Source organism: Apium graveolens, chromosome 3 (genome assembly GCF_009905375.1).
Source record: "Apium graveolens cultivar Ventura chromosome 3, ASM990537v1, whole genome shotgun sequence".
Taxonomy (NCBI): Eukaryota; Viridiplantae; Streptophyta; class Magnoliopsida; order Apiales; family Apiaceae; genus Apium; species Apium graveolens.
In genome coordinates, this window is record NC_133649.1 from 17,653,027 (window position 1) to 17,674,709 (window position 21,683).

The following is a 21,683-nucleotide window of genomic DNA, read 5'->3' on the forward strand; positions in this document are numbered from 1 at the left end:
CAAAAATTGATGAAAATTTGTATTAATATTTTCATTCAAATCATTTTCAAGTTTTTCCGTTTATGATTCTAATTTTTCTTCTTATAATAATTTGACAATATTGTATATTATTTCTTCTAAAATTAAGTATTTTTCAATTCGATAAAATTTTATAAATCCTTTCAAATTACCGACCAATATAATATTTTACTTTAAATAACATAAAATGGATTAAAGTAAATGTTACAATAGTCAACTGATAATATATATAGGCAATTACTCAAATGAAAACAATATTAGAATGAGACATGAAATATAATCATTTTCACACATATTTTAAACTACATTTAATGTGAGACATTCTATTAAATCTTATCATCTTCCTCACCCATATCATTTCTCTACCCCTCCCACCATAACTATCACCCTACACGGTAGGTAAGCACGAGTATGTTCCTCATATTGTGACACCAAGATCATTCTTTGATTAGATCTAACTTCTTCTTTTCTCTCACACAGTATTTCAATTTTCTCCCAGATATGATATGTTTAGCAGAATCACAGTTGAAAATATTGTTATACATTACATTATCAATAGACTCAATTAATATGAGTTGTAAACTGTTATCCAGTGAAACTTTGTTTTCCAGGCTTTGTGTAGGTTAAGGGATCTTTAGGTGCAAAATATGTTGGTATGAGCATGTCTCAATTTGTAGATTCAGAAACCCTTTTCATATGAATGAAATGTCCATTTTTTAGAATTTAAATGTACATAGGGTTAGTTGTTCTTATGAGCAACATTTTTTCTTTTTCCATAGTGTGTAGTTGATCTTGTCAAATACAGGTATCGTGATACTGCTTAATTTCTTAGCACTTATTCTTTCAATATCTTTATCTGTTTTCTTTCAGATTTTGCTCTGATACCACTTGTTAGATATTGAATGCAAAGAAATATAACGCTGGGGGTGAATGTGTTTCTTGAATTTTAATTGTTTATTAAAACTGTTTGGATAATGGTTGAATAAATCAGTTAAAAATTGTAGAGATATTATGTTTAACAGAAATCACACAAACACAATATATCAAAAACTTACTTAATTGTGTTAATTAAGTTTGTCTTGCTACAAATCTCTATTCTTAGAAAATAATAACTCAACTACTATCTTGAGAGAATACAAGATTTTACTATATTTGTTTGTTACTTCTAAACTAAGGACTCGTGCATGCTTTATATACTAGGATCACGGGTTTACAAAACTTGCACTAAAATGTACTAAACCAATAAAAAAAACCAACCTTGTCTATTTCCTTTTCTCGTGTTATCAAATCTCTGCAGAATCTTGCAGGCATGTGACCATCCTTTGTCCAGTGAATCTTAACCATTGATCTTGTATTCTTCAAGCTACTTTTGTAGTCTTTCCAATTCAGTGAATGAATTATTTGTTGACTGGTAATATTGAATCTTGAGCTTGTCTGTATTATCTCAATATCTCTTTTGTTATGTAGAGAAGTGACATATCGATAAGTATAATGACCTATTGATATCTTGAGTTCTCGACATATATAAATGACTTGTTGAGGTCTCTAGTTCTCGACATGTAAAATAACTTATCGACATCTCTAGTTCTCGATCTAGAATTTTGACTTGTCGGCATCTTGAGTTATCTACGTGAAGATTTGACTTGTACATATCTCTAGACCTCTACATCAAAAATCGGATCTGTCGATATCACCGAGATCTCTACATACGAAATTTGACTTGTCGATATCTCTGAGATCTCTACATGCAGAAATTAACTTGCCGATATCTCCATTCTCTACATCATCATTTGACTTGTCGATATCTGAGATCTCTACATGCAGAAATGACTTGTCGATATCTCTTGGGACTTCTCTACAAGTCATTTTGGACTTCTCGACTGGATTTCTCGATATTCCTTGATCTGTGACTTGTCGATATCTTGACTTAGAATACTTTTCCTAGAACAACATTATTTAACTCCAAGTTTCTACAATTTTCTTCGAGACACGATCAGGACTTGTTCTTCTTCCAGAGTTTATTCCTTAGCTTGAAAACTGTTCACAGAAAAATCCCCCAGTCTAATCTACAAAACATTTTTTATAAACCCAAGGAATATAATTTTATAATACAAATATTGATTATCATACGACTTAATCTTAGGACTGTCAATATGACTTATTTTTATTATTATACAGGCATGTCTTGCATAATAATATAATAAATTAAGATGAATACTCCATAACAATGGGAAAATTTCTCTAAGATTTTTATTCATACTTTACTTATGTTAAGTATTTAAATAGCAAAATAACCCTTCAGTGTTATTTACACATAACGGACAGTAGCTTGAGATATTAATTCTAACAAAATGGATGGCCCATGGTCAAATCATAGTCTTCTGATTGTTGGACCGCAAGGAAAATTGTAAAGACATAATAAATTATAAAGAGAATAATCGATAGAAATAAATATTAATAATTCATGTCATAAACAACACATAATAGTATTGCCTTTAGAACAAAAACAATAACATAATATGAGGTGATATACCTCTGTTGAAGACAAGGATTTTCGTATGGACCGGGCATGTTACTGTTAGAATTAAAATAAGGTCATATAAGGGAAATATTTCTAAAATCTTTAAATTTAGAGCGACTATTTCCTTAATAGTTACTTCTTCATGCTCGTGGTTGAGGCATCCGTCTATTCATCAAGAATAAAATATTGTTGAATTGTTATTTGGTTTTAGTTTTGGGCAAAGATGTTGGACTTCTTACTTTTGATCGTGATGAAAGGGTTGTGAGAAAACCCGTGTTTCCTTCTATTCAAAGAGGGAACATGGATTTTGTTGAGTTTAAACCCAATATATGGTATGCACTTGATGATACAAGAAATAATTGAATTGAGTAATAATTGTATTTGTCGACAATTATTATCATAATGAGATTGGGTAATAATTGTATGGGTAGACAATTATTATTATAATCAGATTAGGTATGTCTTTTTAGCTAAGTTTGTGATGGCTATATATACATAGTCATGTTATTATTTTCATGTATGCTTAAGAGATGTAGTCTGCTTATGTATCGGTTGAGAGATACTTGAGCATTGGTTGGCTCAAGTATCGATTGGAACACCGTTGAGGTTTTATTGTTTGATTGGTAAGAGAATGCTCAAGATGTAGGACTTAAGTATCGCTCGAGAGCGGATGCTTGAGTATGTTAGACTTGAGTATTATAGTTTTGATTGTGTATTATTGATAATTGTTTTGACTAATAATATAAGTTAGGACGTGGGTTTTATACGTCAAATATATTGTTATGCGCGTACTCTGTATTAGTAGAATTAAATCTCGAATATGTGTGTGCGTGTTTTCTCCTAACAAGTGATATCAAGAGCCGAGATTTGAGGTTTATGATGAATTGGGTTGGAGGAACGTTCGAGGTTCAATTGGTATGATGGAGTGCATAATGCATCGCTGACAAAGTTATGTACGGTACTGCAGTTGACTTGCATCGTGGATCAATTCGTTTGAACTCGGGGTGGAAGATGGACATGATCATTGTAATAGTTTTAATGGTTTGATGGTTGATCAACCAGTTGAAAAATTTGGATGATGCTTGTGATTTTCTTCAAAAGAGGTCGAAGGATTGTGAAAGCAAGGTTCGAGTGACTCAATGGTGAAAGGATGCACTCGTGGTTGATGCACGTGATTTTATGGATGGAATGGTTTGATGGTTGATCAACCAGGTGAATAATTTGGATAATGCTCGTGATGTTCTTCAAAAGAGGCCGAAGGATTGTGAAATCAAGGATCGGGTGACTCAATGGTGAAAGGAGGCACTCGTGGTTGATGCACGTGATTTTATGGATGGATATATCGTTATGATGAGTAACGAAAGTTTGAAGTTATTGAAGATCACTATACGAGTCTTACTGATTCTCAAAAGTTGGAAGAACAAGATGAAGGGATTCTTGTTCGACAGGAGGCATTAGCGATCGTTAATTTGGTTGTGAAATTGTATTGGTTGAATGAGAGGATTGTTGGGTTTAAACCCAATATGTGATATCAGCTTGATGATACAAGATATAATTGAATTGGTTAATAATTATATGTATTGATAATTATTATTATAATGGGATTGGGTAATAATTGTATGGGTAGATAATTATTATTATAATCAGATTAAGTATGTTTTGTTGGTTAAGTTTGTGATGGCTATATATACATAGTCATGTTATTGTTTTCATGTATGTTTAAGAGATGTAGTCTGCTTAAGTATCGGTTGAGAGATACTTGAGCATTGGTTGGCTCAAGTATCGATTGAAACATCGTTGAGGTGTTATTGTTTGATTGGTAAGAGAATGCCCAAGATGTAGGACTTAAATATCACTCGAGAGTGGATGTTTGAGTATGTTAGGCTTGAGGATTCTAATTTTGATTATGTACTATTAATAATTGTTTTGATTAATAATTATTTTGATTAATAATATAATTTGGGACGTGGGTTTTACACACCAAATATATTGTTGTGTGCATATTCTATATTGATAGAATTAAATCTCAAATATATGTGTATTTCCTCCTAATATATTTCCTTTTAATGATGGTGGTTTAGAAAGTGATGCCTTAAAATACTATTACATCCCACTTATCTTATTTTTAAGGTTGTTCCACTGTAATCTTCTATCAATTTTGACAATAAAAATGTTGTTACTATATTATTATAGTAGGACAAGAATATAAAAATTGTTGGAGTTAATGTATATAAATATAGGGTCCTGTTCCCTGACAATCATGTGTCAGGGAACCCTTAACCAACACATCACTTCCTGGCCGTTGGATCCAACGACCAGGATTTAAAAAAAAATCGCTTTTTCGCTCAAAAGAACCGCGAAACAATATCCACTCCGCGTAAAATAACCGTGAAACGGGTAATTACCTTCGTACCCTTAATCGCCTTCCGCGGTTATTTAACGTGGAAGACCTGGGAATCAGATAAAACGGGTTCTATCGACCCATTCCCTGTGTTAACCCTAGAAAACTAAATCAGAGCGGTTTCAAGCGATTTGAAGGCGATTTTATAGCGATTTGCAGGCGATCCATCACTTCATTTTTGATTTCCCAACTCAACGGCATTAAGGTTCGTTATATAATTAAAAAACTGCGTATGTAATTTCGTATATATATGTGATTTTCGTTATTCACTGTGTATATATGATTGCGTATGTAATTGCCTTTAGTTCATGTTTGGGATGCAATGCCTAAACAAGATAACTACTCAGAACTACTCAGATTGCGATGTGTACATGTGTAAATATATGGACTACACCTTGCAGGGATATGACCTCGCTAAAGTGCGTTGGGATGCCTCGGATGTGGATACCTTTCGTTATAGGATTGCGAATGAGCTTCAAAGAGGGATGGCTAAACCCATACCAACATATCGCATGAGGCAAAAGTTGGAGAGGGTAACCGGAAAGAGTGGTAGTTAGGTCATTCGTCTAGTTGTGTAGTTTAGTTGCACTTGTGACTTAATCTTATGCTTGTGTAGTGTAGTTGAACTTGTTTCGTTACACCCGAACATCATCGCGTACCCTTTATTTGGTTTAATGACAATTGACACTTGTTTTGTTTGTATCGGTCGTTTATCGACCGTGTCCCTTTCCCGTACCCTTTTTAGTTTTTTTATTTCTGTTTTTTTATTAATTTATATATATAATGGCCCACATGCACTTGTGTGCAATTTTTAAAAGGTTTGGAAAAATTTCAAAATTTGAGGTTTTGTAATTTTTTGGTGATTTGGCCCATATTTGGAGGGGTGCCTAAATTTGGCAAATTTTTTTTTTACAATTTACAGGTTGCTGTTGTTTGACTGTGCATATACTGTTGGGATGGTGCCTTTACAAGGTGGGATGGTGCCTTTACATAAGGCACATTTCCAAAAAACTTTATGTCCTTTCCGCGGAAAATAAGCGCGGAAGGGTTAATGCCTTCCGCGATTATTTTCCGCGGAAAGGACAGAAAAATTCTAAAATTTTTATCCCCTATTTTATGTGAAATCTGTAAAATAATGATGTATTTCAACTATATGAACTGCATTATGCAATAAAATGTTGATTAGAACATTGTTTCTTACGACTTCCAAAATTTAAGAATTACTTGACTATAATGACTAGCATATGGTCATTTTGCCAATTTTGCATGTAAATTCCCATGCATGACAAGCATAAATATTACAAAAATAAATGTGCATTCTATTTCATATCACATTAAAAGAGCTGTGTTTCGACATAATAAGTTTTCAAGTAATGGATTAATGACAAATTAGAAATTACACAATTGTCGCAATTCAAATCCAAATAAGTGCATAACTTGTCTAGTTTGACAAAATTACATCGAAATACAACAAAATACTTAAACAAAGGGAATTATCGTACGAACTACCCTAACTAACTAAATATCTCTAAAAAGTTAGAGAAGTCGCCCGATAGTCGGTGCGTTGAGCCCCCGGGGGGGGGCGTCGGTTCTGACAATGCATGTAACCCAATAGAGGACAACAACACATCCTTCGCGGAGCACACCTTCAGTGACTTCGACATGGGTCTCGTGATCATTCCATATTGTGACAGGAATGGTGCTTGACCCATCGTAGAGAGTGAATTTGAACCATGGTGCACGCCTCCAAGCCCATGCGGTGGTATCGTCACCGCGTAAGTGGGACACCCAACCCTTGACGTGATCAATTCGTACTTGGTCCCGGGTGGCACCCTCACGAGGCTTCAACTTACGTATGTCCGCGATCCTATCACATTTCACAATTTTACCGCCATCCCATTCGGACAGTCTCCAAGGGCCATCGGGGGACTCCTTACCTTAGTTCAAAAATAGGAGAAAGTAAGGCGGCACATTGCTCCAAACTCTTACAAACATGCAAGGAAGGGTTAACCAGTGGCATGCTTCGGCCCAAAGCCTTGAACGATATGCCTCTTCTTCTGGAGGGTGCAACTCCGGGTCTTGTTCCTCCACTAGGGGATATCCTTTGTTAAACCGTGCTAGTTCCTCGCTCCATTTACGAGCGATTACATCCAACTCGCTAAATGTTGGTGACATACAATCCTCGAATTCGGAGTTCGAGTCCGAGAATGTGTTTCTAACGTGAGACATCGACTCGTCATCCGAAGTATTAGCCATTTCACCAACATATAACAAGAACAAATGCATGTTAACAAAATGAGGCGGAACAAATGCATGTTAGCAAAATGAGGTGGAACTACTAAAAGCACGACAAAACAATATATAAGATATTGTTATATAAAATTTGAATTACAATTGTCCACTTTGACTTTTTCTCAATTCTTCCAATTTCACTAAACATTTTCTAGCATCATGTCCCTCAATGTTGTAATGTCCGCATTTCTTTTTTTTCTTTGCAAGTTCTTCAATGGAACTTTTAATTCGGTGCTCTTTTTTGCGTCCTTTGGTTTTCGAAACAAGGGGGTCAAGAATAGTTTCATGCAACTTCTCTCCATTTTTTGAGTAATTTTGGTATCAAATTCAATTCCAACATCTTCCACCCCATGCACGGGCATTTTCTCGATAATTTCGGTCTCTCGATTAATAACTCTCACTGCATACTCATAACATTCCTTCGACGCCATGCAACTATGACTAAACCCCATAGTGAGTAAAGTCATGTGATTAAATCTTTCCGTTGGAGTCAAATCATGGAATGAGGCATCATCTCCGGGCATGTGATATGGCAACATACCATCAACTCTATTGGCATCCCTAGTCCACCTCCGTTTCATAAAATGTTTCGGTAATTCGGCCACACACCTCTTTATCAACACGACAATAATATGACGACACGCCATGCCCGAATGCTAAAACATTCTACATATGCAAGAACCCCGAAATGATAAATTGTTGAAGATAACGAGATAAGTGGTTCTCTTAGACTCAACCATTAATGGTCGATAACATTTGTAGTACGTATCCTCCACATCTTCTAAGGAACGGTCTCTATCCTTCTCCACAAATTACTTTGCGTCCTCAACCAATTGGTCTTGAATTTTTTTGAACATCTCTTTCGTATAAATGGAAGCGGCATGTTGCTCCAAGGCGGTCTTCATTCGCATGCAACGAATTTTATGACGTGTATTATAATCCCCTTCTTTCTCACACATAAATTGTCTTTCTAATGCTTTTTGTGCACCCTCAACAAATTCTTTCAACCCCGTGCAAGACCCTACATAAGCATCAAAAAATGCATTCATTCCTTCGCTTCTTGAAGTTATTTTTTGATCTGCGGAAAAAATGTTACGTGTATAAGCATCGATCCACTTATGCTTCAAATTATACAAGCCTTGCAACCATGTATTATCCTCCAACTTGTACTTTAAGATCAATGCTTTCCACCTATCCTAAAAAATTTCTTCGGTCAACGAGTGATATATGCAATTATTGAAGTCATCTTTAAATTCCTCCTTTGCATAGTAGGTTGAGAGCTTCTCTGGAAATTTGTTACTAATGTTCCACGAACACAACAAATGTGTCGTGTTCGGTATTGAGATTGAATTGCCCCCGTCATCGCTTGATCTTGATCGGTGATAAAAGCTAAAGGTGCTTTTCCTTCAACGGCCTCTAACCAAGTACCCAAAACCCACTCAAATGTAGTCTTCAATTCATCACGCATTAGTGCAAATACAAAGAGAACCGATTGATAGTGATGATTCACCCCGGTGAACGGCACAAACGGCATATCATACCTATTTGTTCGATATGTTGTATCAAATGCAACCACATCACCAAAATTTTTGTAGGCCAACAACGACCGCGGGTCAACCCATAAAAGACACTTCAATCTTCCTTCTTCATCAATTAGAGTCCGAATAAAAAAATTTCCTCCACTTTCCTCTTCTAGCCTATGTAACAAATCCAATCCCGCTTGCGCATCATTTAGACCCAAGTTATCTTTTCTAAAATCTCGCACGACATTTTTTATGTGTTGGGCATGAAACCCTACTTGCTCCTCTCCTCCGTGCATTTTTTCAAGTATATTCATTTGTTGTCTAGGCGCAATACCCGAAACATGTAAACTCTTAATTAAATTATTTGGGCGGCGGTTACATGTCGCTCCCTTTTAATCAAATTCATCTTAGAAGGCGACACAACATCATGATTGTGATTTCCCAATGCCTTGTATTTCGCCTATTAATCACATAGATCCTAAACTTCATCTACTTCTAGTAGGTTTATCTCTACGCCTTTTCTTCTTCTCACTACCGACACTTCCTATCAAAACTTCTTCATCCTCTACGGGTTCTTTATCACGGTTTTCTCCCGTTAAATTACAAACATAAGTACAAGCATATATTGTTTTGTCCACACGCCTTTGTGTAATTTGGATTTTAATTGCAAACCCATTTTTCAAAACATAGGCCCTAATTACATTTTCAGCGGTTACCAAATTAGGAAAATTTTGACTCAAGAAAGGAAGTACAATATCTTCTTCCCCAATAACACTCTTATCCTTACTCTCACTACTCTCATGCATAAACTCACTATTTTCATGCAAATTTTTATTTTCAAATATATGTTCACTAACATAAACATCTTCATCACAATCATCAACACGGTTAACATAATTTACATTATCATCACGTAAGCAACTACCACTAATATCAACAACCTCACTATTTACAACATTATCACCTTTTTTCAAACCTTTTCAACCTTGAAACCTAACAGACATCTTATCCATAACTACAACAAGAAAAAAGCAAGAATTTGAGTTTACCAAATGTAATTAGTGAGTAAGGATGAACAAAACCAAGAATTTCCCCAAATTTACTCTCCAAGTTAACAAATGCTGCACAAAAAGGAAAGTGTGATCGTTTTAGGGTTATAAACTGCAAGTACAGTCGTTCCGCTAATATTATCTGTGGAAGGGAAAGAGTTTCCGCAATAAATAAGCGCGGAAGGGTAGCAGTCCGCGGAAAAAAAACGCGGAAGGGCGAAACTTTATTAAATCCTGGCCGTTGGATTGTTCATCCAACGGTGATGTGTTGGTTAATGGTTCAACGGCTAGGAAGTGATGTGTTGGTTAAGAGTTCCCTGAGAACTAGACCCATAAATATATATACACAAAACTCTAAAGGAGGAAGCAAAGAGTAAAACTTGAATTATTTACCCAAAAAAAGAAAAGAATAAAACTTGAATCTAATGTCATACAGTTGCGTTACAAAGCAAAAAATAACAGAGATCATTGTTTCCTTGATTTTCTAGCCTCACCCCAGGGCACAGATTGTAGGGGTGGGAGAGTAAAAGTTGTGTGATCGAGATTGAGTATAAATTGTATCGTCTCTCTCAAAATTTAAGCTTTATTCTCTCTCAGTTTTTTGGATATGGCCAATGCTACACCAGCCACCACGATGAGGACTCCTGAAACAATCATGGTTGTTTTGAAAGTTTGCATTGGATCATTCTTTCCTTTATCCTTCTTCTCTTCACCTTTTACCTGCACATACAATAACAAAATAGAACCTAGAAAAGCATATACACGACAAATGCATAACCTCAAAAGCTTACTAAGTGATATTTTTTCTCGATCCTAACATAATAGAGCCTATGATTAACCTGGATAAATGAATATAATTTTCCAGTTTATCGAGGTTTAACTGTACGTTTGTATCACATTTATCAGCATTGTTCAAAAATACAGGGTGTGACAACATAAATTAGGTACCGGTTTGTTATCTGCGATTTGAGATGAAATGGGATCAACCTCTACTTCCGTGTTATTACCCGGGTTCAACTCCCTTTCTACATCTGCAGCCGGAAACGAATCATTGGCGGGTTCCATATCTTTTTTTCGATGAAGGCCTAACCTCTAACGTTAAGATCGAATTTAGATACAAAAATGTATAAGGAGAGCCACAAAGATTATTGAATATATCTGGATGATACTTCTGCCTAAACTATTGGTTAATTGTGGAAGGAAACTAAATAGGAATGACTGATTCAGAGGTATCCTTTGTTTTGTGGATGTACCTGTCTCTCCGGTTCATTTGCTCCTTTGTCTAAAATTGCAATCCCGGGGTCCCCTGAAACATAGGCTACATGTGATCTCCAGCTTCCACGACTTTGCTCGTGCCTGGGTTTTGACATTTATCAACATTATTAACGAACATGAATATAAAGTGTCTCATTTTCGACATTTATTAACATTATTGACGTGAATATAAATATGTCGTGAAATTATGAAAATAATTTACTTTGTACTTTTCAATATCGTAAAATTTAATATTGCCTTCAAAAATCATTGTGAAAAGTTTAGATTGTTTACTAAATAAACTGTGAAAAAGAGTTCGTTGGTTTAAAAGGATTAATTGAATTGAGGTATACTCTCCGAATCTATTAAATGGATATTTTATTCCGAAAATAAATTCATCTTTTTATAGAACTATCAATATTATCGAATTCGAATTCAAACTTGTTCATACAATGTACTGTTACACTGATCCCTGAGAAAGATACAAAAATCAGATGAAATGACCAGCGAAAGTAAGTAAAAGGCTATGAGCAGAACAGCCAACAGTCTATGCTACAATAGCATAACCAAATTTATGAGCAACAAGAGGTGCATATATAGCAGTAGTAATAGTAGTAATTGCAGCTCATGGAACACACAACTGAGAGAGCTAGCCAAACAAGGCCAATATCAAAAAGCTCTCAATCTCTACCCACAATTACTCAGCTCCGGGGCTTCTCCAAATGCCTTCACTTTCCCTTTTGCTCTCAAATCTTGCGCTGCATTGTATCTTCCTGTCCCTGGCCAACAGCTTCATGCCCATGTTATTAGAACTGGGTGCCACTCTGAGCCTTTTGTTCAAACTGCTTTGATGTCCATGTACTGTAAATGTTGTTTAGTCGAAAATGCTCGTAAGCTGTTCGACCAAAGTCCTTATGCTAGAAGGCTTACTGTTTGTTACAATGCCTTGATAGCTGGTTATACACTTAATTCTGGGTTGTGTAATGCTGTGTTGTTGTTTTGTAAAATGAGGTTGTTGAATGTGTCTCTTAATTCTGTTACTATGTTGGGTTTGATTCCTGGTTGTACTGTTCCGTTGCATTTGGGATTTGGGATGTCATTGCATTGTCTGAATGTTAAGTGTGGTTTGGATGGTGATGTGTCGGTGGGGAATTGTTTGCTTACGATGTATGTTCGGTGTGGATTGGTTTGCAGTGGTAGGAAGTTCTTTGATGATATGCCTGAAAAGGGTTTGATAACTTGGAATGCTATGATTTCTGGGTATGCGCAAAATGGTCATGCTTCTTTAGTTCTGGACCTGTATCGTGAGATGGAACTGAAGGGTATGTCGCCAGACCCTGTGACTTTTGTTGCTGTTCTGTCTTCTTGTGCTAATCTTGGTGCTTCGGAGATTGGTACAGAGGTAGAACAGAAAATCAAGCATAGAGGTTTTGGATATAACTTGTTTGTTCAGAATGCCTTGATTAATATGTATGCTAGATGTGGTAATTTGGCGAGAGCGCACGCCATTTTCAATGACATGCCCGAGAAGAATTTAGTGTCATGGACAGCAATTATAGGTGGCTATGGAATACATGGATATGGAGAAATTGCTGTGCAGCTCTTTGACCAGATGATTGATGCAGGCATTCATCCTGATAAAACCGTTTTTGTTAGCGTTTTGTCTGCATGTAGTCATGCAGGGTTAACGGAAAGGGGATTGAAATATTTTGATTTAATGAAGAAGAAATACAGGCTACAACCTGGTTCAGAGCATTATTCTTGCGTTGTTGATCTTATGGGCCGGGCAGGTCGACTTCAGGAAGCTCGAGAGCTCATTGAATCAATGTCAGACAAACCCGATGGTGCTGTCTGGGGTGCACTTTTGGGTGCTTGCAAGATCCATCGGGATGTGGAGCTAGCAGAGTTGGCTTTTGAACGGGTTACTGAACTAGAACCAACAAATATTGGATACTATGTCTTGTTATCAAATTTATACTCCGACACCAAGAACATGGAAGGGATACTGAAAGTGCGGGTGATGATGAGAGAACGAAAACTTAGAAAGAACCCTGGGTTTAGTTGTGTTGAGTACAGTGGGAGGACCCATCTCTTTATGGCTGGTGATAGAAGGCATCCTCAAACAGAGGGGATATACGCAATGTTGGATAGATTGGAAGATCTAGCAAAGGGAGCCAATGAACCTGAGAAGAATGATGAAGATGGACGAAATTCTGAACTTGGTAGCAATACAAGGGTCCACAGTGAAAGGCTGGCTATTGCATTTGCACTCATGAACACTTCTCCGGGGACTCAGATTCTTGTGACAAAGAACCTAAGGGTCTGTGGAGATTGTCATATTTTTATAAAGCTTGTTAGCAAAGTTGTTGACCGTTTATTTGTCATTAGAGATGCAACTCGTTTCCACCATTTCCAAAATGGGGCCTGTTCTTGCAGTGACTATTGGTAATACATTATCAATATGTACATTGGAAAAACCAAAGTTAATCGGCTCTCATACATTTTGACCTGGTAATAAACTTTTGCTGGTCTAAAGATAAAATTTTACTATTTATTGTTTTTGCGAACAAATTACAATGAAATTCGTTAGTAGCAACATACCCTCGCTAAACCAGATTTTATGCAAAAGGTGTACAACATATGCAACAATGATCTTGCTGTTCAAATAAAATTGGCGAGCTTTACAATTGCAATTTGCAACCAGATAAATAACACATTCCACTATATTAGATCTACTGTGATCCTAATTAACCTCTCTAGTCTACACAGTTCTGAGTCCCGGCACCTAGATACAAGATCAAAAAGATCAAGTTATCTTGATTATCTTGATTTCAGTGAAAAGCATTTGGGGGATATTCTGTTCACTAGTTAAATACTTCCAATAAGAATTCTGGTTACATCATGCCACCAACAGCAATAACCAGTAACACAAAAAAAAATTGCTATTTTACATTAAGCCCCCAACAGCTATGACAGAATCAGTCCCAGAAACATATTCATCTTCAACAAGTGGAATTGTTCTCCACACTCTCATTTTCATAGGATGGCTTTTATCTACAAGTTTAATAACACATTTTTAAGTATACAGGCATTTTTATATTGCCACAATATTCATTAAACATAATGCAATTTAATTACCATCATTGGCACAGCCCTTTCTTGAGCAAATGGCAGCATAATGAGACCCAGCCAATTCCATGAGTGCAAATTGCCAATCAGCTGTGTGATTGGCAGAATCCTCCAAAGACTCGACCACTATTTCAGAATTCTGATGGCATTTGTAGTGTTATTAGTACTTCAAATAATTAATAATTAAAATGAAATCTTTTGTATCATATTACTTAACATTTTTGGCATGCTCAACAAAGGCATATGCCCCGTGGCCTGTGCATAGGGCTGTGCCACTGCAACAGGGCTCTCGGGAACATCCTGATGTGTGCAACCATATTTTATTTTACATAAAGAGGTGATTTTTAAGGTTCAAACTTGTGACCAAGCAGATAACAAGCAGACACTTAACTATGGCACCAACCACAAACTTCGGCAGAAAAGCAAAACATAAACATTTTAGATGAGTTTTTTTTTTCTACTAATACTTAAATTGGCTGTTAAATTAGTTATAATAAACATGATATCATAATGTAATTACTAGTATTTTTCAATATTTAGATTTAATTTTTTTTAATGATATTTTTTGACAATCTACTTACTAGATTATTATTTAGCTCTTATGTTTTTAGTAACTTTTTAGGTTGATAAGAAATACACAATATTTTATATTATAATTATTAGATAAGTTTAGAATATTGTATGTATATTATACCAACCACGACGGCAACCAACAAAACCATCTTATGCATAAACAATATCGGATCAATGATTATCATTTTCTAATATTTATATAATATCTAAATATTTCTATTGTATTTTTTCCCTCTTTATTTGATCAAATTTTTTACTTACAAAAAATCAATTGACTAAAATTTTTGTTGTTTAAAATTAGAAAATATATAATACTATATCATAATTAGCAGTTAATATTAAATTTCTATTTTTTTTATCACTTAATGGAAAATCTCCTTGCTAGAATTAAATTTAGTTTCTTAGTTTTCAGTAATAACTTCAATTCTTAATTGGCTAAAAAGATACATATTATTGACAACTAAAATGCAAAATATTTTAACTTAATAACTAAAATTACCATCTCAGTTTCATATTTTTTATTAGAGGTACTGTGTGTATCTTACATGAGCAACAAGAGAAATAAGATACCACAAACGATGAACTAGGAGCCTAGAAAGCAAAATCCCTCTTTACATCGAACGAACATATAATTATTTACCATAGCTCCTACGAGCCACAATGTTACATTTAAAAAACTTAAAACTGCAACTACTCTATGTACTCTGAGTACTAGAAAATCTTGATGATTCACCAAGTCTACGATTTGAAAGCAAAACTTATGGATGTAAGAAAGCAACATAATTCAACGACAGCATAGTAATGAGGATAAAATACAAATGATATATTGACTCCTCAACAAAGTCCAGAGGTGATCAAATACCTTGAAACTGGAACTTTCAGAAAGACAGATGCTTTCTTTGCTAGCAGCTACAGACCGGATGGTAAAGGTTTTGAATGGTGATCCAGAAAATCCCCTTCCTAAAGCTTTGACATATGCCTCCTGAAGATAAATTTCCTAGGTTGAGAAAGGTATAAGGGAAAAGGGTGTAACTGATATATTGACTTCACCAATCATGCACAACTGACTAATTATATTGATGGCGGAAAAAATAAATCACAAGTATGTGTCAGTTTTTTGCATTAGATAACAAATGAACAGGATACTACGAAGTACTGTATACATTACAGCCAAACAGAAAATGTCGATGTTTTGCAAGTTACACACAAAGAAATATAAAGTTACATAACGCATAGAAAGATTACAAAACCCTCAATTACAATTTGCCAGGCGAAAGTATAAAAATAAACTATATCCAACTCTTTCATATTTAAGAAAACAAAGGAATAATATCTGAAAACATTTTTTTTTAAAAATAGCACTGTGCCCAAGAACTACAATCAAAACGCATAAAACATTGAAACCGATAGCCCTTAGATAAAGTACTACTTTTACAATTCTCAGGTGTATTTCTAGATAAATTATATTGTTTATGTATGTAAGGAATATAAAATTTCATACAGATTTTCTTCACAGAATCTAAAGCCAGATCAGGAAGCTTAGCCGCAGCTGACTACTTATTGATAGACTGAACACTGTAAAAGTCAGCTTTACAAGTAGGCACAAACTCAAGTAAAAAAGTAGTGTTTTCATGCAAGTAACAATTCGGCACTAAAATGTGTGTCAAACGTGAAAACTCATAGTACCTATTAAGAATTTAGGCAGAGAGACTAAACTGTCCTCGATTGAAAAAATATTTATATATACAGAACCATAATCACGTCTGTCTTTGTTTCTTACAAAAACAGAAGCATTTGCTTTTCTGCCACACTCTCTCTCACCTCCCTCTCCTTCATTGGGGTCATTCAGATGATGTATGCACTGCTATTGGGATCAATCTTATGGTGTATCGACTGCTCATGGAGTTGAAGAAGTGATTTACAATGCTAGGTATTTGATAAAAAACGCATTCACCTCAAACCCATTGAGCTTTTTCTTTACGTTTAAGCTCTTATAGACAAAGAATTAAACAATCTTAATGAAATTAAGTTTTTAAATTAGATGAATTATGTCAACTAACCTATTTCTATATGTGTTGAGATTGTGCCACGTACTATAACACTGTTCACTATTCGAACCAAAAACATATATATTAATAGAAAAAAGTTAAGATATCAAGAGGCACTAAATCTCAATTTAATACAAAATTAGAACTATAAGCCTGTCTTTTTAGAGGGTTAAGAGTATAAGACACATGCAGCACGTTAAATTAGTCTCTGATAACAGCATTAACCTTGAGTGTCCATAATTTTATAAACTCCTGGCGCTGAATTTCGGGGTCTGAAATAGAACTTAATAGTTGCACTTCTTGCTGGGAAAAGTATCTTTTAGCAAATGATGAGACACTGTGTTTTATCTTCCGATCCTTTTCTTCAATGTCAATGCCAATCTAATATATATGTTCATGAAAACATTTGAATGCATTACTTAACAAAATAAAAGAAAACTAGAAAATTAATCTATTTACACGATAATATATCAAAGATATGCATTCTATATAGAGCAACAAAGTGACAGTCACTAACTGGATTATGAGTAGTCACTCCACATGCTACCAAGGATTCAGTATGTGAAATGTTGAAATGTAATTGTTGAGGGCACCATTCCTCAATCTGTTGCCAGTCTACCTACAAATATATACAGGCCTAGTGTTTATAGGTGTACAATTACGACATTAGAAAATGAAAAGACTTAGTACATAAAACAATAGCACACAAACCTCAGGCTTCCCATGGATGTTCTTCTTAAACTTCAAGGACCTTGGACTAACTTGATTTGTCTGATCTAGGAAAAAGATAAATGAATTCAGCTATCAAATCTCCTTCAAGGAACATTTTGTCTAAGTTATCAACAGCCCAGTGATGTAATAGAGAAATAAACCCAAGTTTCAAATAAAACTATTTTTTTTATCTATTTTTGCATCATCATCATCATTTGAAAATTTGTACGGACATTATCATCTTTTCGTTATCTGGATAGGACTGAGTTTGCTTTTTCCACCAGATTACATTTACTTTAAATAATCTGATAAATGTAAATATATAACATAAGTATAAAATTGAAAAAGATTAAGATAGAAAATCACATGGTCATACATCTGGAAATAGTAGCTCGAACAAGGGCACGAGCTAGCAGAGCTCCTTTTCTCAATTCATTGTCACGCATACTAAAAACATGTTCTTTCTCAGATGTTGGTAGAAATTCCAAGTATTTGTTTAAAAGTTGTTCACTTTTCACTTCATTAGGTCTAACATACCAAAGATGAGTTTCCCTGCATCTCAGAAAATATATAACATTTAAATGCAAGCAACAAGAGACCTTGAGTATGCTGATAACTAAACATCAAATAAAGATCACACAATATATAGAAAAACACGGTAACTTAATTGCAATACCAAATCATACATTCGAGAAGGAAGTTGCATCGGGACCAGAGAAGTTGAAGAACTAAAGAACTTTGTATCCAGGCATTGTATCCTCATTGTGAATCTTACTCCACGCAGGTACGGAAACATAAATTCTGAAGGCTTCTCGATCTTTCTTCCACAATGCTATATTATGTCATGATCAACGACAATCAACGATCATCAATTATATTCCCCGGCTACTACTAGTACAAGTCAATAATCTGAATCTACTGAGTTGTAAGATCGATTTTCTTTACAGGATCCGCACTTAATATATCAATTTATGTAGCAATAACTGTGAAATTAAGTAATTAGAGGTAAAACAATGGCGATACGTGTGAAAGTATAATAAAGTAACATTAGATCAGCATTCTAAGTTAACTGAAATTCAAAAATATCTCGATAATCACATAACAGTAAAAATATCACACACTCAATTGTGTGCTTAACGGAATATATACAACAATCACATCACTTTAACTTAATTAGTTGCTTACAAGAATATAGAGGTTTTAAATTACGAAACATTTGACAAACAAACACATTCAAGCTTGGAATATCTATGCGATCATGGTGCGCTACATATAACAAACTATCACTTAGAGTCAAACACTGAACCGCTAAAACAAATATAAGGGCGGAGCATAGGGGGTATAAAAGTATAGCATAAAATTCAATGAAATTTAAGAAGAGTATTAAAATTAAAGATCGAATTAGTGAAGATAATTAGAAAGGACGGAAAGAGCTTACCGGGACTTGTATCTCAATCGCAGGAATGGCGTCGCCTTCCCTCTTGTGAGCGGTCTGTGAATGAAATTGGATAAAAATATGATTTAATTTTCTCTGATAATTTGATAAATTATTCAAAACTTTTACGTTTTATAAATTAAATATATTTAAATGATTTATTTGTCTAACTAAATAATATAAAAGGATTTTTTTTCAAAAATAATTGATAGTAGAAAGTTTTTTCATAACAAATACTGGCTTTATTAAAGTATTATAAAAATATTTTAATTTGAAAAAAATACGAATATACAATTTTTTTTGAGAAAATATTTACAAAAATACAGTTTCAAATTTTATAACTATCCTAGCTTAAAATCATATAATACTTTATGATTTTTTTTAATTTTAAAATATTAATTGAAGTTTTCAATTAAGATATGAAAATTTTTATGTTAATTTTTTAAATAATATAATTTGATATAATTATATATATATATATATATATATATATGTTCGTTATATTTTTGTAGTGAGAGGCATTTTAGCTAGAATTAAGACAATACTATTAAAAGAGATATATAAATTTTTGATATCTCTAGATTTTTTTATAAAAAATAATTATGTTTCAATTTAAAAGAAATTTTTTACCTCAATTAATACTCTACAAAATATCTTTTTTCTATTTTATTTTTTACATTACATATCGAGTATGAATTTGCTGAGAGCATATATTCAAATATAAATCAATTTTAGTTAGCCGTAACGCATACTCAACCCCACGTATTCAACTTAGAATTTCAAAAAGGAACATTTTTAGTTAAAAAAATAATAAATTTATTTATTAATTTGGATTGAAGTTCTAAAAATAATTAAATAGGAGTTACCTAGTACGTTGTATCGAACTGAGGCGGGAAGTAGATGCAATTTCCGGAAACTAAAGAAGGGTAAGCATCAAGATTCAATAAGATAGAATAAGATGGGATGGGAAAAAATAAAATGAGGTGATTAGATGAAATAAAATTAGATGTTTAATTTCAACCAATCATAAATATAAACGAATTTTATTTTCTAATATTATTCAAACTCTAATATATGATGCAATAACACAATTTTAGATTAAATGTGATTAAATATTTTACTCTATATAGAGTATAGTTTTTTTAATCGTAGATAACATGCGGTCGCTAGCCTTCGATTGCACACTGGGTAAATCATACGGGCTCACTAATAACTTGCAAATCACTTGAACGAAGATAAACCGTATTTAAGCGAATATTGTGACTCATTAGACATAATTATGTGACCAAAAATATAGTTATCCTCTCTTTAAAAAAATAATTAAATTTTACATATACATATATGTTTTTTATTGTATCAAAATGAAAACACAACATCAGAAATAGCAACAAATATACATTAACAATTATAAAAATAATTTTTAATATATAAAACAAGTAAATTTTAAAAAGCCTATTGAATACGCTTGCTAAGTGTTCTTTATTAAAATTTAAGAAAATTTATATATTGACTACGTCTTGGATATTTTGAAGGTAAGTTTATGGGTATTTTGAACACTTCGAAATTAAAAAGTGATTACTTTCATTATTCTTTCTCATTTTAACCAGAGTGTAAGTATTAATCAAATTACTTTCAGAAATTTTCATTATTTTTTCAAATAAAGCAAAATTTTCACTTTAATTCACCTAATTTTATTTTTTCCCATCTACGTCGATCGCCTCAGCTGATTTCTAAAATACAATATAAAAAAAAAACTACGAGGAATTAGCTAATTAGAGACAAACTTAGAATTACAAAACTTCTGTTATAAGATCAACGCTCAATAACCTCCCACAGACTGTGCCACTGGGGGGTGTGCAACTGAACTTCATGAATAAAAGAAGTGAGCTGATCGTTAATTTATATCCAGGTCAGGTGATTTTTCATCTAACTCATTAAGCTCTGTTCTCTTTAAGTTTCTTGGAAACCGCCATTGCTACACCAAGCACCACAATGACGACTCCTGACACAATCATGGTGGTTTTAAATTTTTGCATCGGATCATTCTTTCCTTGCTCCTTCTCTTCACTCTTGTCTTCACTTTTTTCCTGCATTTACACTAATATCATCACATTTCCGCAAAATATTCAAATACTCTTTTCCCCGCGTGTCTACAAATTATAGGATGTTGACAACACAAAATTTACCGTTCTAAATTCTGAGATTTCTGATGAAACTGAATCCACCTCTACGGATGTGTTATTACCCGGGCTCAACTCTTTTTCTACATCTGCAGCCGGAAATGAATAATTGGTGTTCTCCATTTCTTGTAATTATGATCTTGCTAGCACGTGCCCGTACTTATTGATTATATGTCTCGAATTTTATTGATGTGCATAGACTTGAAGGCCTCAAAGGTTAAGAGTGGTTTAGAGACAGATCATACGTGTGGTTTCAAGTTTCTGAGAAGAATGCATCACCTCACACTTGTCGATAATTATATGTATTTGAATGATGTACATTGATCAGAATTCTTTCTTCTGCTGTAACTTTCTATTTTTGGTTGATTTTGGAAGGACATCGACTATGAATGACCAATTCAGATATCCATTTGTTCGTGGAGACTGCATATTTCTAACCGCGCAATAGCTCCTTTGTCTAAGATTGCAATCACGGTCCACCTGAAACATAGTTTAGATGAAGTCTCCTGGACTTTACTGGTGTTTTTATTTTGTAGAACGGAATCTTGG

At 34.1% G+C, this 21,683-nt stretch overlaps 4 protein-coding genes and 1 long non-coding RNA gene across 8 annotated transcripts; 1 reads left to right on the forward strand and 4 right to left on the reverse strand.

Moving 5' to 3' along the window:
• Positions 1–8,044: 8,044 nt before the first annotated feature.
• LOC141713941 (protein FAR1-RELATED SEQUENCE 5-like) lies at positions 8,045–9,051 on the reverse strand. The gene is made up of 2 exons (XM_074517500.1): positions 8,533–9,051; positions 8,045–8,428 (listed from the first exon to the last, which is right to left on the reverse strand). Exons 1-2 carry the CDS (start codon positions 9,049–9,051, stop codon positions 8,045–8,047), a joined length of 903 nt encoding a protein of 300 aa, XP_074373601.1.
• Positions 9,052–10,207: 1,156 nt separating this feature from the next.
• LOC141710611 (uncharacterized) lies at positions 10,208–11,128 on the reverse strand. The gene is made up of 2 exons (XR_012570974.1): positions 10,753–11,128; positions 10,208–10,524 (listed from the first exon to the last, which is right to left on the reverse strand). It is a non-coding gene; the product is annotated as an uncharacterized LOC141710611 (long non-coding RNA).
• A 358-nt stretch (positions 11,129–11,486) lies between these two features.
• LOC141711858 (putative pentatricopeptide repeat-containing protein At3g11460, mitochondrial) lies at positions 11,487–13,578 on the forward strand. Its single transcript, XM_074514550.1, has one exon. It carries the CDS (start codon positions 11,585–11,587, stop codon positions 13,505–13,507), a length of 1,923 nt encoding a protein of 640 aa, XP_074370651.1. The 5' UTR covers positions 11,487–11,584; the 3' UTR covers positions 13,508–13,578.
• Positions 13,579–13,697: 119 nt separating this feature from the next.
• Positions 13,698–19,044, reverse strand: LOC141711859 (uncharacterized). Of its 4 annotated transcripts, none has more exons than XM_074514553.1 (9): positions 18,958–19,044; positions 18,196–18,502; positions 17,896–18,071; positions 17,520–17,584; positions 17,326–17,427; positions 17,034–17,189; positions 15,623–15,742; positions 14,197–14,326; positions 13,698–14,112 (listed from the first exon to the last, which is right to left on the reverse strand). In XM_074514553.1, the coding sequence occupies exons 2-9, from the start codon at positions 18,201–18,203 to the stop codon at positions 14,006–14,008; spliced, it is 864 nt and encodes a 287-aa protein (XP_074370654.1). In that variant the 5' UTR covers positions 18,204–18,502; positions 18,958–19,044; the 3' UTR covers positions 13,698–14,005. The 4 variants fall into 4 exon arrangements, with proteins under 4 accessions (XP_074370654.1, XP_074370652.1, XP_074370653.1 ...); XM_074514551.1 differs by having other exon boundaries at positions 18,206–18,351; positions 18,958–19,039; XM_074514552.1 differs by having other exon boundaries at positions 18,206–18,502; positions 18,958–19,037.
• Positions 19,045–20,743: 1,699 nt separating this feature from the next.
• Positions 20,744–21,660, reverse strand: LOC141710612 (uncharacterized). Its single transcript, XM_074513179.1, has 2 exons — positions 21,141–21,660; positions 20,744–21,041 (listed from the first exon to the last, which is right to left on the reverse strand). The coding sequence occupies exons 1-2, from the start codon at positions 21,255–21,257 to the stop codon at positions 20,889–20,891; spliced, it is 270 nt and encodes an 89-aa protein (XP_074369280.1). The 5' UTR covers positions 21,258–21,660; the 3' UTR covers positions 20,744–20,888.
• Between the last annotated feature and the right edge of the window lie 23 nt (positions 21,661–21,683).

What these genes read in the sequence shown, in the direction of transcription:
- LOC141713941 (XM_074517500.1), bottom strand. Translation starts at nt 9,051, where the DNA reads ATGCACGGAGGAGAGGAGCAAGTAGGGTTTCATGCCCAACACATAAAA. An exon ending in GTTGTGTTCGTGGAACATTA is followed by an intron (nt 8,429 to 8,532) that starts GTAACAAATTTC and finishes GAAATTTTTTAG; the next exon opens with GATAGGTGGAAAGCATTGAT.
- LOC141710612 (XM_074513179.1), bottom strand. Translation starts at nt 21,257, where the DNA reads ATGGAGAACACCAATTATTCATTTCCGGCTGCAGATGTAGAAAAAGAG. An exon ending in AAATCTCAGAATTTAGAACG is followed by an intron (nt 21,042 to 21,140) that starts GTAAATTTTGTG and finishes GTGTAAATGCAG; the next exon opens with GAAAAAAGTGAAGACAAGAG.
- LOC141711859 (XM_074514551.1), bottom strand. Translation starts at nt 18,315, where the DNA reads ATGTTTCCGTACCTGCGTGGAGTAAGATTCACAATGAGGATACAATGC. An exon ending in ACATCCATGGGAAGCCTGAG is followed by an intron (nt 17,428 to 17,519) that starts GTTTGTGTGCTA and finishes ATATATTTGTAG; the next exon opens with GTAGACTGGCAACAGATTGA. An exon ending in TAAAATTATGGACACTCAAG is followed by an intron (nt 15,743 to 17,033) that starts GTTAATGCTGTT and finishes ATTTATCTTCAG; the next exon opens with GAGGCATATGTCAAAGCTTT.
- LOC141711858 (XM_074514550.1), top strand. Translation starts at nt 11,585, where the DNA reads ATGAGCAGAACAGCCAACAGTCTATGCTACAATAGCATAACCAAATTT.